The sequence below is a fragment of the Nomascus leucogenys genome, chromosome X, assembly GCF_006542625.1.
Source record: "Nomascus leucogenys isolate Asia chromosome X, Asia_NLE_v1, whole genome shotgun sequence".
Lineage (NCBI taxonomy): Eukaryota > Metazoa > Chordata > Mammalia > Primates > Hylobatidae > Nomascus > Nomascus leucogenys.
The window spans coordinates 88,833,140-88,850,006 of record NC_044406.1 but is presented as its reverse complement, the minus strand read 5'-3'; the positions used below and the strand labels follow the sequence as shown (position 1 = coordinate 88,850,006).

The 16,867-nt window shown below is 48.9% G+C and overlaps 1 protein-coding gene across 1 annotated transcript; it reads right to left on the bottom strand.

Moving 5' to 3' along the window:
- Nucleotides 1–4,199: 4,199 nt before the first annotated feature.
- Nucleotides 4,200–15,036, bottom strand: ARMCX4 (armadillo repeat containing X-linked 4). Its single transcript, XM_030806983.1, has 7 exons — nt 14,888–15,036; nt 14,326–14,395; nt 13,173–13,252; nt 12,754–12,837; nt 12,346–12,437; nt 6,480–12,001; nt 4,200–5,945 (listed from the first exon to the last, which is right to left on the bottom strand). Exons 4-7 carry the CDS (start codon nt 12,825–12,827, stop codon nt 4,551–4,553), a joined length of 7,083 nt encoding a protein of 2,360 aa, XP_030662843.1. The 5' UTR covers nt 12,828–12,837; nt 13,173–13,252; nt 14,326–14,395; nt 14,888–15,036; the 3' UTR covers nt 4,200–4,550.
- Between the last annotated feature and the right edge of the window lie 1,831 nt (nt 15,037–16,867).

Sequence of the window (16,867 nt, the reverse complement as noted above, 5' to 3'; positions counted from 1 at the left end):
TCATTACTACACATGCGTTGTAGGGTCCTTCTTCCTGGGCACTCAGCCTTTCCTTCAAACCATGTGTTGTGGATCAAAACCTGACTTGAGACTAGAAGCTGGATAAGTAATTATGACTTTTTATTGAGGCAACCTCCCTCAAACCTGTGAACACCTTTCATTTCTTTTGATTGTATAGAGTGCAGATTGTTGGCTGCCTATTTCCCCCCAGGACATTATGTTGTATTGACTGTCCATGTCCTATTAACTGTCTCTTAACCATCTACCCACTAGGGGTACTGTGTTCTATTAACCATCTCCATAGCTCTCTTCAGGTCAGGCCTCCCCACCTGCCACTCTGACCCTGCAGTGAATTGTGGTATTTACATCCACCTGACTTCTGACAGTTAAGTGCAGCCATCTTGCCTCTATTGTTTCAGAGACATCATCATTTCTATCAGTGATCCTTGTTCCATAAGATCCTTTCCTACTCTGAGCCCTGGCATGCAGAAGAGATCCACTACTGAACTTCTCAGTGATGCTGATGTCCCTCTCACCAGAATATTTCTTATAGCTTTGGTAAATGGTTTGTCCTTTGGATCCTCCTGTAAAATATAATCTTCTAGAGGGTTTTCTGGCCTTACATAATAGGTTTATTATATAATTATCACCTCTCTGAGTCTTTGATACCTTTTTCCACCATCTTCTATGGCAACTCTGGCATTTACACCTCACTTAATGTAGGCCATGGCTTTTTCCATACTTTGAGGAGCCATTGTAGTAATGAGTTTGTGTCATTTCCTGTGGTTTTCTCCAGGGTATTAAATCCTGTATTCTTGGAAAGCACTTTCAAATTGATTAATTCTCTCATATTCAAGTTTATATTCCAGCCCTCCTGATCAAGCTCCTCAGAATTTGATGCCATACTTACTCCCTCAGCACCTTCTAGTACATGCTGGCTAGGTTATGTCCTGAAACTCTTTGCTGGTGTATTCTCTTTCTTTCCTTATTACACCCAGCACATCACCAGCTAGATTATGCTGTGGCTTAACCCTAGTTATAGGCCCAGTGGCCAGGATAGGAGGTGAGGGCAGATTCTGAGGGAAACCCGGGTTATCTTACAGGGGAAAGGATTCCATATATTGAAGCAAGATGGAGTGCCAGCCCTTAATAGGGAGGAGTAGGACACTTCTCAAGGGGCTCAGGGGAATCTGGGGATATAAGATTTTTAGGGACATCAATCCAGATGTCCCCCATCCCAAGTGTCAGAGTCCCATTCCTTCTTAACCATGGCACTGAACTCGGCATAGAAGACTTGTCTTGGTTAGAATTTTAACTTTCTTTGAAGCTTGCTTTTAACAAATCCTGAGTCTACTCCTCAGATTTCTCCACCTTCTACCTGGAAAAGATGAGAGCCTCTTTATATGTTATGAATAAAGCCCTCTGACTTTCAAACATAGCTTTCAATTGTTGATTAATTTAATTCAGCTTTTTGTTATTCTTTTCTAGAGCTCAATCTGCTTAGCAACAGCCACCCAATTTTCTGGCCTTCCTTATATTTAATATATCCCATATTTCTCAAAGGTCTGATACATGGCACCAGTTAATGTGTCCCCTTTTACCAGTATGCCACCCCAGTTAACCACCATTGAAAGTTTTAACAATTCCTCTGCTACCTTGTTCCAGAGGCCTTATCTACTCCACCTACCACCAATGATGGAGTCTTCATTGACAGCTGGGTAGCAGGTGATTCATCTCCAAAATTTCATCACAGTGTTTGCTTTCTCGAACCACTTCTTGTACCAACTGTTGCAGGTTGGCTTCCCAGGAAGCAGACCCAGAGATAGAGTTCAGCATGAAGGGTTTTTACTAGGGAATGCTCTTGGGATCAACACCTGTGGAAGGGAAAAGAAGGAAGCAGGATTGGACAGAGGGAGGAGTTAAGCTGTCCCAATTTGGGGCAAGGAGGCCATATCCATCAGTAATTGAATGTGAAATACCCCCAGGTAGGGGGTGTAACCTTGCGGGAGGTGGCTTTCTTCAGCTGAGGAAATTCCTGAAGAGGGCTGACAGCTGAGGACTATCTACTTGCTGCACTCCTGACAATTAAAATAATAAGCTTTTCATTCCTGAAGGGGGATCAGGGCAGCAGATGGTAGAATCCACTACAAGTGTGACGTCATTTTTTTACAGTACAGTAAGTTGGTGGCCATCAAATGCTAGTATTGAGAATGGTTTTATTTTTAAAATACCTAATATGATTTAAATTTTAAAACACTTATTGCTTTACAAATAATATTTATTTTAAATTTTAAGTTATACTTTCCAAATATGTAGACATAAATACGTGAGCCTTCATTTATACTTTTGCTCCAGGTCCCTCAAATACTATTGACCAGGCCTGCCTAGTATGAATCCATCCTCTTCCTTGTTGGTAAATTATGCATAAAATTCCACTTATTATATAAATATCATAAATAGAGATGAGTAAAAAACAAATGAGGCCAGGCATGGTGGCTCACGCCTGTAATCCCAGCACGTTGGGAGGCCGAGGCGGGCAGATCACCTGAGGTCAGGGGTTCAAGACCAGTCTGGCCAACATGGTGAAACCCCGTCTCTACTAAAAATACAAAAAAAATAGCCAGGTGTGGTGGCAGGCGCCTGTAATCCCAGCTACTCAGGAGGCTGAGGCAGGAGAACCGCTTGAACCCATGAGGCAGAGGTTGCAGTGAGCCCAGACCGCGCCATTGCACTCCAGCCTGAGCAACAGAGTGAGACTCCGTCTTAAAAAAAAAAAGAAAGAGAAAAAACAACAAATGAAATCACCCATCAGTCTACCCACAGAAAACTATTAATATTCTCAGAGTATGTAGCAAGATAATTTAGATATATACTTTTTCTTCATTAAATGTATGGCATGTGCTTTTACAGCCTATTTTTCCCACTTAAGATTATATGCTGAATTTCTAATGTAAGCACATGTAGATGTCCATCAACATTTTCAATAGTGGCATAATATTTAAATGTGTAGACATACATCAATTTGCTTAGCCGACTACCTATCTTGAGATACTTGGGTCATTTACAACTTTTCACCCTTCAAAACAGTTTGAAGATGCACAGCTTCCTACAAGCCAACTATGTGATTATTTCCTAAAGATACATTTCTACAAGTGGAATTACAGGGTCAAAGGACATGCGTATATTCCAATGGACCTTGTACCAGTGTATACTCCCACCAGCAGTTTGAGAGTGCTCCTCCCCCGACACGCTCACCCTCACTATGGGGTGGGAGAGAGGTAGATCTTCTATGTGTATCCCAACAACACTCTCTGTGGTTCCATAAAGGCCCCACCTTAACCAACCTTATAAAGGAAATCTGATACAAGCACTAAAACTTCTTTCTTCTAGTATACTTTCTTATTATTTCAAAGTTGTAACTGTTTACTTACATGGATACCAGAATTGGCCAAGAGGACATTTTTCTGTCAAATGCCCCAAGGACCCTAAAATAAAATTGGTCCTCTCTGTATGTCTCCAGAATACATCTCAGCACTTATTGGTTCAAAGGGCCTCTCACATCCATCATCTCCTTACCATTCCCATGGCCTCCAGTAAAATTTTACAACTTTATTATCTCATGCCTGGACTAACTTGTGGTAGCTTCCTGTTTTTCCAATCTCCAGTCACCACTCCTATCCCCGCCCCAGCTTGGACTCCTGCTGCACATAAATCTACCATATCGTTTTCCTTTCATCTTGTCATTCCTCTGGTCACAAAAGGCCTTGATGTCTCCCAGGGGTGGATGCAGTAATATTCAGACACCCCAATTTAGCAGTTAGGGGTGCTCCATGAACAGGACTCACCTCTACTGCCTCTCTCTCTCTCTCTCGTCACTACCCTCCCTACATTTTGCACTCCAAGCAGGCCAGCATTTCTCTCTGGAGAAGGATTCCCATCTCCATGCCTTTTTTCCCATCACTCCTTCCATCTTGAGTGCCCTTCTGATTCTTTTGTATCCTTGAAGCCCAGCTTACCTAAGGGTCCCGCTCCTTTGTAAAACTTTCCTTGAGCACTGTTGCCTGCAGCAGTTTGTGCCACCTCTAAACACTGATAGGAGGCATCTGGCCATGATTGGAAGCTCCCAGTTTTACTACTATCTTTTTGTTTCCATATATCTTGCCTTTCCAAACAGATCATAAACTCAAGGACAAGGACAATGACTTTTTTCTGCTGCTTAAAACACACAACTTTATTGATGACATAAAAATAAAGTCTTAAATGTATAAACATAAGTCCACACAAAGGACCAAAGATTACCTTACTTATGAAGAATCCATTCAGTTTCTGCTCATGAAGCATACTAAAAATATCTCAATCCAGACAAGATAAAAATCAACACATGTATTTTTCGTACAAGCTTGAATTCATTTGGTGTTCATAAAATGGTCCAGCTATAGACCATCATAAGTAACATCAGTTTCAAAGTTATAATGCAATTTACAATGTGCATTACTTCCAGAGTGCAAAACCAAAATATTACTCAAATTTGTTTGGGAATATACAGCCAATCAGAGTTTACTTATTAATAGCTCAACTCTCTCTTTCACCTCTGGGTCATTGCATTCTGCTGCTAAGGCTCGAAGTTTCTTGGCACATGCTTTAGGTCGTTGGAATAGGAAATAAAGGGAATTTTTACTGAATTTGTCCTGGGTAAATGCTTTTGCTCTTCTTTTAAAATGGTAATTTATATTTTCAAATAGTGAAAGAGCATTAAGAATATTCTCCTTTGTCTCTTTCTTGCTAAAAATGTTAATCAGTGATGTCGGTGCATTGGCAATGAGCAAGTCTTTTGTCATAGATGGATTTTTAGAGAAATTCAAAAGCATTCCCAAAACATGGTCTTTAGTTTCTCCACTTCCCACCGTTAACAAACGAAGAAATTCTGAAATATAATTTGTAACCATATGCTGATATTCACTGGTAATAGTCAGATGCCTTATCAACCTTAGTCCAGCCAACTGCACATTTGAATTCAAGGGATAGGTGACGGTGTCTTCACATACTTGGTTTAAGTAAGTTTTAACCTTCCTATGGTTTTCAGCAGCCACTGAGATATTATTCAGTGCATTTAAAGCCTTCTGCCTAACACTGGGGTAGGGATTATTCAGCAAGCTTTCGATAACTGAAATTCCACCTACATTACGAACAACTTCATGAGAATAAGGATAATCAGCACTGTTATATAAAGCATTATTGGCTATTTCATGAACAGAAGGATCTTCAGTCATCTCAATCATGCAAATGAGTTTTTCAAGATCTCGTGGATCCATATTAGCTTCATGTTTACAGCGGCAAGACCAGGGCCGAGTTTTTTCCCCAGTCCTGGTTTGCTTTCTGGACTCATCTTCAACTGGGAAGCTGGCCTCACTTTGGTGTGCAAACTTAGTTTCCGACCAGATCATGGCTCCATCCCATGACCCCATTCCTGCCCCAGGGACCATGGACGGATATGTGCCTCTTGACTCAGATGACTTTTTGGCTTTAGCCTTAGGTGCAGATTTGTCCTCACTTGTGTTTTCATTACCAGCACAGAACCAAGACCCTATATCAACTCCACCAGCAGCCTCAAACTTATCCTTGATGCTGGCGTTATCCCCAGCTCCAGACTCAAAATTGGCATCTTTCCCACTCTTAGATCTGAATGTATTACTGTTCTCACTCTCAGCCCAAAACAAAGACCTTAAACTGATCTCCTCAATATCAGGGCTGGACTCTCTACTTAGCTCATCCTCTCCGAAATCCCTAGCCAAGGTCCAGGACTCTACACCAGCCTCTTCCCCAGCCCCAAGCCTAGACTCTACAGTGGTTGCATCTCCATCCCAGAACCAAACCCCAGCCCCAGCCTCAGCCTCAGCCCCAGCCCCAGCCTCAGCCCCAGCCCCAGCCCCAGCCCCAGCCCCAGCCTCAGCCACAGCCCCAGCCTCAGCCTCAGACCTAGCACCAGCCCCAGCCTCAGCCTCAGCCCCAGCCTCAGCCTCAGCCTCAGCCTCAGCCTCAGCCTCAGCCTCAGCCTCAGCCCCATCCTCAGCCTCAGCCCCAGCCCCAGCCCTAGCCTCAGTCTCAGCCCCAGCCCTAGCCTCAGCCCCAGCCCTAGCCCCAGCCCTAGCCCCAGCCTCAGTCCCAGCCCCAGCCTCAGGCCCAGCCCCAGTCCCAGCCCCAGCCTCAGCCCCAGCCCTAGCCCCAGCCTCAGCCTCAGCCTCAGCCTCAGCCCTAGCCCCAGCCTCAGCCTCAGCCTCAGCCTCAGCCCTAGCCTCAGCCCCAGCCCTAGCTCCAGCCTCAGTCCCAGCCCCAGCCTCAGCCCCAGCCCTAGCCCCAGCCTCAGCCTCAGCCTCAGCCCCAGCCCCAGCCTCACCCCCAGCCCTAGCCCCAGCCTCAGTCCCAGCCCCAGCCTCAGCCCCAGCCCTAGCCCCAGCATCAGTCCCAGCCTCAGCCTCAGCCTCAGCCCCAGCCTCAGCCCCAGCCCTAGCCCCAGCCTCAGCCTCAGCCCCAGCCTCAGCCCCAGCCTCAGCCCCTACACAGGAGCCCATATAAGCCACCTCCTCAGATCTAATCCAGGAGCCACTACTAGCCTTGTTCTCAGCCTCAATCCTAGAACAAATGATGGCCTCTTCCCCAGCCCCTGATCTGGATGTAGTAGTGGCCTCATCTTTATCATCAGGCCTGGACACAATATCAGCTTTTTCCTCTGTCCAGCACCAAGACCCTATAACGGCCTCAGCCCCAGGCCCAAACCAGAATCCTTCGTTGGCCTCCACCTCAAAACTGACCTGGAACCTTCCACTGGCCTGGTCCTCAGATCTAGCCCAGGATCCTCCAGTGGCCTGGTCCTCAGATCCCATCCTAGACCCTCCAATGGCCTCATTCCCAGGCCTAGACCCAGCCCAGGATTCTCCACTGGCTTGGCTCCCAGCACCAGCCCAGGAGCCTCCTCCACAAGCCTGATCCTCAAATTCAGGCTTGGAACAGTCACCAGCCTGATCCCCAGGCCCAATCCAGGACCTTCCACTGGACTGATTCCCAGTGCCAGCCCAGGACCCACCACTGGACTGGTCTGCAGGCCCCGGCCTAGCTCCCCCAAGGACCTGGCCACCAGCCACACCCCAGGAACCTATTCCACTGGACTGATCCTCAGACCCTGGCCTGGAGCCTCCACGAGTCTGGTCCCCAGCACCAGGCCAGAACCCCCCTCCAATGGCCTGATCCTCAAATCCAGGTTTGGAACAACCACCAGCCTGATCCACAGCCCCAGCCCCAGTCCAGCAGCTTCCACTGACCTGACTCGCAGTGCTATCCCAGGACCCAGAACTGGACTGGTTCGTGGGCCCTGGCCTAGACCCTCCAACATCCTGGCCACTAGCCCCACCCCAAGACCCTCCATTCGTCTGACTCCCAGGGCAAACACAGAACCATCCACTGGCCTGGTCCCCAGTGCCAGCCCAGGAATCTCCATTAGACTGGTCCCTAAGCCCCAGCCTAGAATCTCCAACAACCTGGTCCCCGGCATCAGCCCAGGACCCTCTGCCACCGGCCTGATCCTCAAATATAGGCTTTGGCCCAACACTAGCTGGATGCCCAGCCCCAGTCCAGGACCCTCCATTGGCCTGGTCCACAATCCCAACTAAGAATCCTCCACTGATTTGGTCCCCAGAGTTAGCCCATGACCTTCCACTGGACTGGTCTTCAGGCCCCACCTTGGACCCTCCACCAGCCTGGCCACCAGTCCCAGCCCAAGACCCTTCTTCAGTGGTCTGATTTTCAAATCTAGGCTTGGACCCACCACCAGACTGATCAAGTGTCCCAGCCCAGGCCCCACCACTGGACTGATCTACATGGCCCAGCCTAGACCCTCCACTGGCTTGGTCTGTAGTGTCAGCCCAAGACCTTCCACTGGACTGGTCCTCAGGCCCCAACATTGACCCTCCACTAGCCTGGCCACCAGCCCCAGCCCAGGACCCTTCTCCACTGGCTTGATCCTCAAATCTAGGCTTGGACCCACCACCAGATTGATCACTAGTCCCAGCCCAGGACCCTCCACCGGCCTGATCCACAACCCCAGCCCAGTATGAAACACTACTCATATTCCCAGCCCCAGCTCCAGCCCAAGATCCTCCACTGGCTTGGTTCTCAGCCCCAGTCCAGGACCCTCCAATGGCCTCTTGCCCAACCCAGGACACCCCACTGGCCTGTCCCCCAGGCCAGGACCCATCACTGGCCTGACCCGCAGCCCAAAGGTCTCCAATGGCCTGATCCCCAGTGAGAGCCCAAGACCCCGCACTGGCCTGGTTCTCTGCCCCAGTCCAGGCTCCTCCACTGGCCTTGTCCCCAGCCCAGGTCCCCTCACTAGTCTGACCCCCAGCCCAGAGCCCTCCACTGGCCTGCTCCCCAGCTCTAGCCCAAGTCCCAATACCAACCACATTCTCAGCCCTGGCCCCAGCCCAGGACTTAACACTGGTCTCATCACAAGCCACAGCCCAAGACCGAATAATCCCAGCCTTATCACTAGCCCCACTCCAAGACCCAATACTGGCTTCATTCTCATCATCAGCCCAGGACACGCTATTTTCCCAGTCTCCATCCATGGTCTGAAACCTAAATTTGATCCACCGCTCAGCAGCAATCCAATCTTCAACACCAATCCCATTCCAGTAGTAGTCATGGATGTTAGGCTGAGTCTTTCTGCAGGCTTGAGTACCTGACCCACCCTCACTCTCAGAAGTGGGCATGGCCTCAGTCTCAGGCTTTGCATAGACCTCATCTTCTGCTGTGGCTTCTGCCCCAGAACTGGGCATAGCCTTGTCCCTTGCCCCAGGCAAGGTCTCACCCTGGGAACCGGCCACAATCTGAGGCTGGGCAGAGTGCCTTGTACCTGCCCCAGTCCCTGCTTTAGGCACAGCATTGGTATTGCCCTTGACCTTATTCCTGGCACCAAGCAAGGTCTCACTCTGGGAATTAGCAACAGCTTGGGGCTGGGCAGAGCCCACTGTATCTGCCCCAGCCTCTGCCTTAGGCACAGCATTGGAATTGCCCCTGACCTTATTTTTGGCCCCAGGCAAGACCTCACCCCGAGAATTGGCCACAACCTGGACCTGGACAGAGCCCATTATGCCTGCCCCAGCCTCTGCCTTAGAAATAGCATTGGAATTGCCCTTGACCTTATTCCTGGCACCAGGCAAGGTCTCACGCTGGGAGTTGGCCACAACCTGAGGCTGGGCAGAGCCCATTGTATCTTCTCTGGCCCCTGCCTTAGACACGACATTGGGATTGCCCTTGACCTTATTCTTGGCACCAGGCAAGACTTCACCCTGGGAATTGGCCACAGCCTGGGGCTGGGCAGAGCCCCTTATATCCATCCCAGCCCCTGCCTTAGACACAGCATTCCAATTTCCCCTGACCTTATTCTTGGCACCAGGCAAGGTCTCACAATGGGAATTAGCCACAGCCTGGGGCTGGACAGAGCCTGTTGCACCCATCCCAGCTTCTGCCTTAGACAGAACATTAAGATTGGCCTTGACCTTATTTTTGGCACCAGGCAAGATCTCACCCTGAGAATTGGCCACAGCCTGGGGCTGGGCAGAGTCTGTTGTATATGGCCCAACCCCTGAATTAGACACAGTAGTGGGATTGCCTCTGACCTTATTCTTGGCACCAGGCAAGACCTCACCCTGGGAATTGGCCACAATCTGGGGCTGGACAGAGCCTGTTGTATCTGTCCCAGCCCCTGCCTTAGACACAGCATTGGAATTACCTTTGACCTTATTCTTAGAATCAAGCAAGGCCTCACCCTTGGAACTGGCCACAATCTGAAGCTGGGCAGTGCCCACTGCACCTGCCCCAACTTCTGCCTTAAGCACAACATTGGGATTACCCTTAACTTTATTCTTGGTACCAAGCAAGGCCTCACCCTGGAAACTGACCGCTGCCTCAGGCTGGGCAGAGTCTGTTGTACCTTCTCCAGCCCCCACCTTAAGCGCAGCGTGGGGATTGCCCTTGACTTTATTCTTGGCACCAGGCAAGACCTCACCCTGGGGATTGGCCACAACCAGGGGCTGACCACAGGCCCTCTGGTCTGCCTTAGTCCCGGCTTTAGAAGTGGCATTAGGATTGCCCCTACTATCAACCCTGGAATCAAGCAAGGCCTCAGCTGGGGTCTTGACCCCAGCCTGAGGTTGTGTACAGGTTTTCACGTCCATCCCAGCCCCTGTCTTACACTTGGCTTTGGCTTTGCCCCTAGCCTTACCTCTAGTATTAGGTAAGGCTTCACCCTGGCTCTGGGCCATACCTTGAGCCTTCATATCCACCCCAGCTCCTTCCTTAGGCATGGTATTGACATTGCCCTTGACCTTAATTCTGCCATCAGACAAGGTATCAGCCTGAACACTGGCCACAAGCTGAGGCTGTGTACAGGACAACATGTCTGTCCCATCCCCCACCTTAGCCATAACATTGGGATTGCCTCTGCTCTTATCCCTGGCATCAGGCAAGGCCTCAACCTGGGAATTGGCCCTCAAGTTTGCCCTGGCCCCTGCTTTAGTCATGGCATTGGGATTGCCTCTGTTCTTAACCTTGGCATCAGACATGGCCTCAGCATGAGTACTGGCAACAGCTTGAGGCTGAGCAGCAGCTCTCATGTCAGCTCCAGTTATTGCCTTAGATATGACATTGGTATTTCCCCTACCATCAACCCTGGCACTAGACGTCACCTCAGCCTGTTTCTTGGCCACAGTCTGAGGTTGTATACAAGCTCTCACATCTGCCCCTGCCCCCACCCTACACATGGCATTGGTGTTACCCCCGGCATCAACCTTTGCCCCAGGAATGGCCTCGGTCTGGGTTTTGGCAACAATTTGAGGCTTAGCAGAAGCCCTCGTGTCTGCCCCAGACTCTGCCCTAGACATGGTTTTACAATTCCCCATGTCCTCAGCCCCAGTACCAGGCATGTCATCACCCTGGATCTTGGCCACAGCCTGAGACTGTGCACAGGACTTCATGTCCACTCCAGCCACCTCCCTGGACATGCCATTGGGATTTCCCCTAGCATCAACTGTGGCACCAGGCCTGGCCTCAGACTGAGTCTTAGCCACACTCACAGTCTCTTCCAGAGCTCTTGTCTTGGTTTCATCCACAATTCCAGTCTTGTTCGTGGCCCCCATCTTGGCCACTTCCCTGGGTACTGCCAAGGTCTCACTCTGTGTAATCATTACTCTGTTAATCTCTGTCTCTTTTTCAGCCAATATATGAGTTTCAGCTTTGGTCTGGGTCATTGCTTCTCTCTTGGCCTCTGTCTTGGCAACCACTGCCCAAGCTTTAGCCTTGGTCTGCGTCACTGCTTCTTTCTTAACTATTTTGCCAGCCTCAGCATCAGTTTGGGTCACTGCTTCTTTCATGGCCACCTCCCTGGCTTTGGCCTTGACCTCAGTCAGAGTCACTGCCTCTGTCATGACCAGTGTTCCAGCCACCACTTTGGACTCAGATTGAATCTCTGGCTCTGCCCCAACCATTGCCTTGGCCTGAGAGTTGGCTCTGTGTATGGCTATAGCAGTGGCCTTGGTCTCTACTTCAGCCCCAGGCCCACTTCTTGCTCCAATTTCTGCTCCAATCTCGGCTTGGGGTTTAGTCTTAATCTCTGCTTCACTTATGGCCAAGGTCTGGCTCTGTACCCCAACCACAGTCTCCATCTTAACTGTGGATCCATTTCTGGCAAGTGTCCTCACACTCTGGGCTCTTCCCTTGGTAAATTTGTAAATGTAGTAGCAGGTGCCAGCCCAGATCACCAGTCCTGCAGTCACCCAGCCCACTTCCGGAATGCGGCCCATGTAATCACCCCTGCTGAAAGCACGAACAAGGTATGCTAGAGCACACTCGGGCTGGGGTAAAGAGAGTGGTAGTTGTGGGTGTAGGCCTGTGAGGGTGCTGGTCTTCAGCCACTCAAAGGCCACTACAGCTGCCTCCGGAGGTGGACCTAGAAGTGGAAGAAGGAAATGGACTAAAATTTCTCTTCTGATTTTGTTGCATCATACAGATAGATACACAGAGGAACAGAAAAGGGTAGAACCATGTGCTTGGTGGAAGAGAGGATGATTAGCAGCCTCTCCATTCCTCTTATTTCATCCTCTCTCCACCTTCCCCAGTGCCCAGTAATTTTCATCCAAGATACTTCTATACACATTTCCATACACCAAATGAACAGTGGAAAGCATGGTAGGAGGTCTGACGATAAATGGGAGCAACCAAGAAGCCCCAGACTTTGATTTCTACTGGACCTACTCTGGTCACCTGTCTACAGGGCCCCACCCTCATACCAACCTGTAATGATCCGAGACAGTTCCCTCCTCTCCTCTTGCTTCTCTTGGCAATACACCCTAAAGTAGATATATAAATTCATGAGATCTCTGGACCTAGAGACAGACAGACAGATGGAGGGACAGATGGGAGTAGAGAGTTTGTTCTTGATGGGACAGGCATATTATTAGCAAACTACCTTTCTACGCTTCTCAGTCCACCCCCCTCCCCAAGACACTGTCACAGTCTTTTCCCTGTACCAGAATTAAGGTGAGGGTATGGAGTAAATGACAGGGATGGTGGGAAACGTGGCTGGAAAAGGAGAGACTGAGGATCCTCGTCCTCCAGACTGGTTACTGGTCCTTACTGGATGCACACTGGTCTCCATCAACCCACTCTAGAGGTCCACCCAGGCAGTCCCCACACTCTTACCAGTCTATACTGATCAGGAGCAATCTCCTCTTTGTTTCTTTGCTTCCAGTGATCTTAAGCCCTGCAGCAGACATGCAGGCAGATCTATGGACAAGTAAACAAAGAGTAGGTAATGGAAACTGAGTCCCTGGTAGAACAGACAAGCACCCTGATCCCTGACCCCAATGTCTGCCTCGCCAGAGCACAGGTTCAATATACTAATGTGTACCATCTCATGGTCCCCCCATCAAGTCTTCCCCCAGTCATACTCCAGCCCACCCTTACCCCCATATTCCTATCATTTCCTGCACTGAAATCCATAGGAGGCATGGCAGCACTGTGGCAATCCAGCACTCCACTGAGACCCTCTTAAATCTCACCCACCTCCTATGCCCACCCTCTCTTGTCATCTCCAGAGACTACCCCCGCTTCACACCAACCTCCATGCTTCTAGATTGGTCTCCTCCTCTTTCCCTTGCTTCCAATGGTAAACAGCCCTACTGCAGGCCTATGGGAAGACCTTGGAACAGATGGAGAAAAAGAAGAGAGTGGATGTTAAGTACTTGTGACACTTACCATCTAAGACATAGGTCCCTGTACCTGCCTGCCTGGATTTAAAGACCCATTTGCTGGCAGAAAAAAAAAAAAAAAAAAGCCTGGGGCTTCCCCAGCACTGAAATGGGAAGGATGGAAAAGGGAGGCAGGAAAAGTAAAAGGCAACAGACAGAGGCACATTATTTTATTTTATTTTATTTTTTATTTATTTTGAGACAGGGCCCCACTCTGTCACCCAGGCTGGAGTGCAGTGGCGCGATCATGGCTCACTGCAGTCTCGATCTCCCAGGCTCAAAAGGTCATCCCACCTCAGACTCCCGAGTAGCAGGAACTACAGACTGTGCCAACATGCCCAGCTAATTTTTAAATTATATGTAGAGACGAAGTCTCGCTATGTTGCCCAGGCTGGTCTTGAACACCTGAGCTCAAGTGATCCTCTTGCTTGGGCCTCTCAAAGTGCTGGGATTACAGGCAAGAGCCACTGGGCTCAACAAGGCAAATTATTTTAAAACCACCTGTAGGGTTCTAGGGATTTCCCCAAAAGCCCACCATTTCCTTCACCAAGATGGTCAGGTAGGTAGAGGGATCTGGAAAACTGAAGGATGGCAGGAGAGATGGGAGCCCCCAGATCCCATACTCTAGAACCACAACCTACTGCTGTCCACGTTCCTTTCAACCTATCTCTAGGAGTCTCCAGCAGAAGAGAAGAGCTATAGGGGAAGCCTTTTGCTTCTACAAAATCACTATCCTTCCCCGCCAAAGGCTATCTAAAAAAAAAAAGTAATTTTTTAATACAATTTATCTTTTTCTCAATATTACCTGAAATGCAAATAAAAGCATCTGTAGAAAAGTTTGCTGTCTTTATTGGTCTTCAACATACAATTTAAAAGTCCTAAGCTTGGTAAGTAAAATGCAGTTTAGGGAAAGTCCCCAAGTTAGCCCCACCCCACATCCCAATCAGACAGCCGCACCTGAGTTCCTGTCATAGAGTTTATATGGAACTCCAATGGTTTAGATAGTGCCTGTACTCACACTAACCTCGTTGATCCAGTGCAGTTTTCTCCTCTCCTTCCTTTCTTGTCGCCGCAAACAGTGCCACACCGAACTACTGTCCGACAGACAGGAGAGAGTAAAACCACTTAGTGTTGGTCTAGAGCCCAGGACATAGATCCCAATACTCGCCTTTCCGGGTTCAGGAACCTGGTTATCAAACGTCCCTCCCCACAGTCTGAGACACCACCCTTACCAACCCCACCGTCCAGTCTCTAAGGCCCACCATTTTCTCTGCAAACGCCACCGTGGCGCATCCCTTCCACTAAATTGAGCACGAAGCGAGCGGGCATGTGTGGCCAGTGATTAGTGCGATGGGCATCTCAATCTCTGTATTTCCCTCTGGCGGAGACAATCTCCCCACAAATCAAAGCCCACGGTTCGCCTACACAGATGTAGGCGGGGGCAAGGGGGCTAGAGAGAATCAGAGGCAACGGCTCCTCGTACTTGAGGCAGCATAGACCACCGCCCCCTCAAGCCCCGTAACCGCTGCCGGGGTCAGTGAGCTTCTGCCGGCCTGGCCAGGGCGCGCGGGCCCCGGGGCCCTTACCTGCTCCGCTTTCCCCGGGCCCGATGCCAGCCCGCCGAGCGCAGGGCAGCGGGGAGCTGGTAGCCAGATGCGAGTGACGACTGCACCGAAGGCTGCGTAGCTCTGCAGCTCCGGGTCACGTGAGGACCGCGCGTCACCGCCGAGCTCGCCCTCCTCCCCACCACCCCCTACCACCCACCAAGGGCCGGCGGCCAGTCACCAGGAACTCCCCCCTCCTCCACTCCGCACGCACAGACATCCCCCTTCTCTGGTCTGTGCTCGGTGCCCCAGTGCGCACGCCGTTGTCACTCATCTCCGTCCTCTCCAATCTGAGGGCCCGCAAGTGGCATCATCGCCTTGTGGTTGGAGTTTACCCATCTTCAGTTACAGGGGAGGGTCTGCATCCCCCTACCCACTCCCGGCCCTTGGCTGTGGCCTTTTATCTTTCTTCTTTGAGTAATCATTTCTTTCTCTCTTAGGCTATAAGACCAGCACTCCCCACCCGCCCCCTACACGACCTGCCCTCTCTAAGTACAATGCTTGCACCAAATGGGCTGTGGAAGGGGGTATCAGGAAGGAAAGCAGAAGGTGCAAGTAGAGCTTTAATTTTCTTTTTTGTGTTCCTTTATTTTTCTTTTAATATGACATTCTTTTCTAATTTTGTAATCAGAAAATACAGTATAGCCATTTTCATTTGACACAAAAAATATTCAGGGTGTAAAAATAACAAAAGACTCATTCTTTGGTTTACATTATTTTGTGCCACAATTTAAAATGTCTTCTAGTTACTGTAAACTATTTTACAGTTTTCAAAACTGACTAGTAATTCTTGACATTTTAAATACAAAATTGTCCTAAACAAAACCAGCACGTTTTCAATATGATCTATAAGTTAATCTTTGGAAAAACCTTTCGTTTTCTAATCTTGACAATTTTACACAGGGGATTTGTAACTTTTGAGGTTTTGGCTGAACTCAGCGTCTTTTTTCAGGTGTCTAAGACCTTCTTCAGAGAAGACTCCTAGAGGATATATTTAAGATCCAACTCCTGATGAGCCTAGTGCTTTACTAGTGACTTACCAAATTAACCTGCTTTACTAGTGACTTCCCAAATTAACCTGTTTTCCATTCAAGGGGCTTTATTTGGATTTTACATAAGTGTGTAATCAGATCAGCCTCACCACACCCATGGAATGACCAACTGCTAGAGCTTGGATGGAAAGGAGGCTTAACAGGTGGAATTTTCATCCATCATAACACTTGAGATCTCGCCAGTGTCTGCCATTCATGTACTACACATTACCCTAGCAGTAGCGAGTGTTCAATGTTTTCCAGTGGAGATGGTGGTGAGGGTCTGTGGATGACTGTGAATCACTGCAACACACCTGATGTCCGTGCCATTTTTTTTCCCTCACAAGTGGAAGGGCAATGTACAGGATCCCAAGCAATGGCCAAGAAAAAGAAGTTTTTTCATGTCCTGCCTTGTGTTACAACTTCACTGCACCTCCCATACAAGCCTCTCAGAATAATCCCAAAACTCAGGGACCAAATATGCAGAAGTTAGTCCCCATGCATCCACCTGTCCCCACTGAGGAGTCATACTCCAAATATAGACCCTCCAGGCAGCCTCTTTCTTAGAACATTGAAATATGACACCCCAGAGGGAGGGGCTCCACTGTGAGGGGCCCCTGTGTGGAGGAGGCCCTTTCAGGAGCCAAGAAAGGAAGTCCTAGTGTCTTACAATCTTACTAATGGCTTTTCAGAACTCAATTGCCAGTGACAAACTTACTTTCTCCACCAAAGGAAAATATTGATAAATTAATTGCATAAAAATTTTTAAACTTTGGTAAAGTAAGAAAAAAAACCATAAACATTGACTGTCAAAAGGCTGACTTGTAATAATCTAAAAGCTCTTACAGATCATTAGTAAAATGATAAACAACCCAATAGAAAATATGCCAAAAGACATGAACATATTTGTTCACAGAAAAGAAATACAGAT

Excerpts from the sequence above, each read along its gene's own strand:
- ARMCX4 (XM_030806983.1), bottom strand. The coding sequence starts at position 12,827 with ATGTCTGCTGCAGGGCTTAAGATCACTGGAAGCAAAGAAACAAAGAGG. Across the intron at positions 12,002-12,345 it reads ACTGTCTCGGATCATTACAG|GTCCACCTCCGGAGGCAGCT; the intron begins GTTGGTATGAGG and ends TTCCACTTCTAG. Across the intron at positions 5,946-6,479 it reads GGGCTGAGGCTGGGGCTGAG|GCTGGGGCTGGGGCTGGGGC; the intron begins GCTGAGGCTGAG and ends GCTGTGGCTGAG.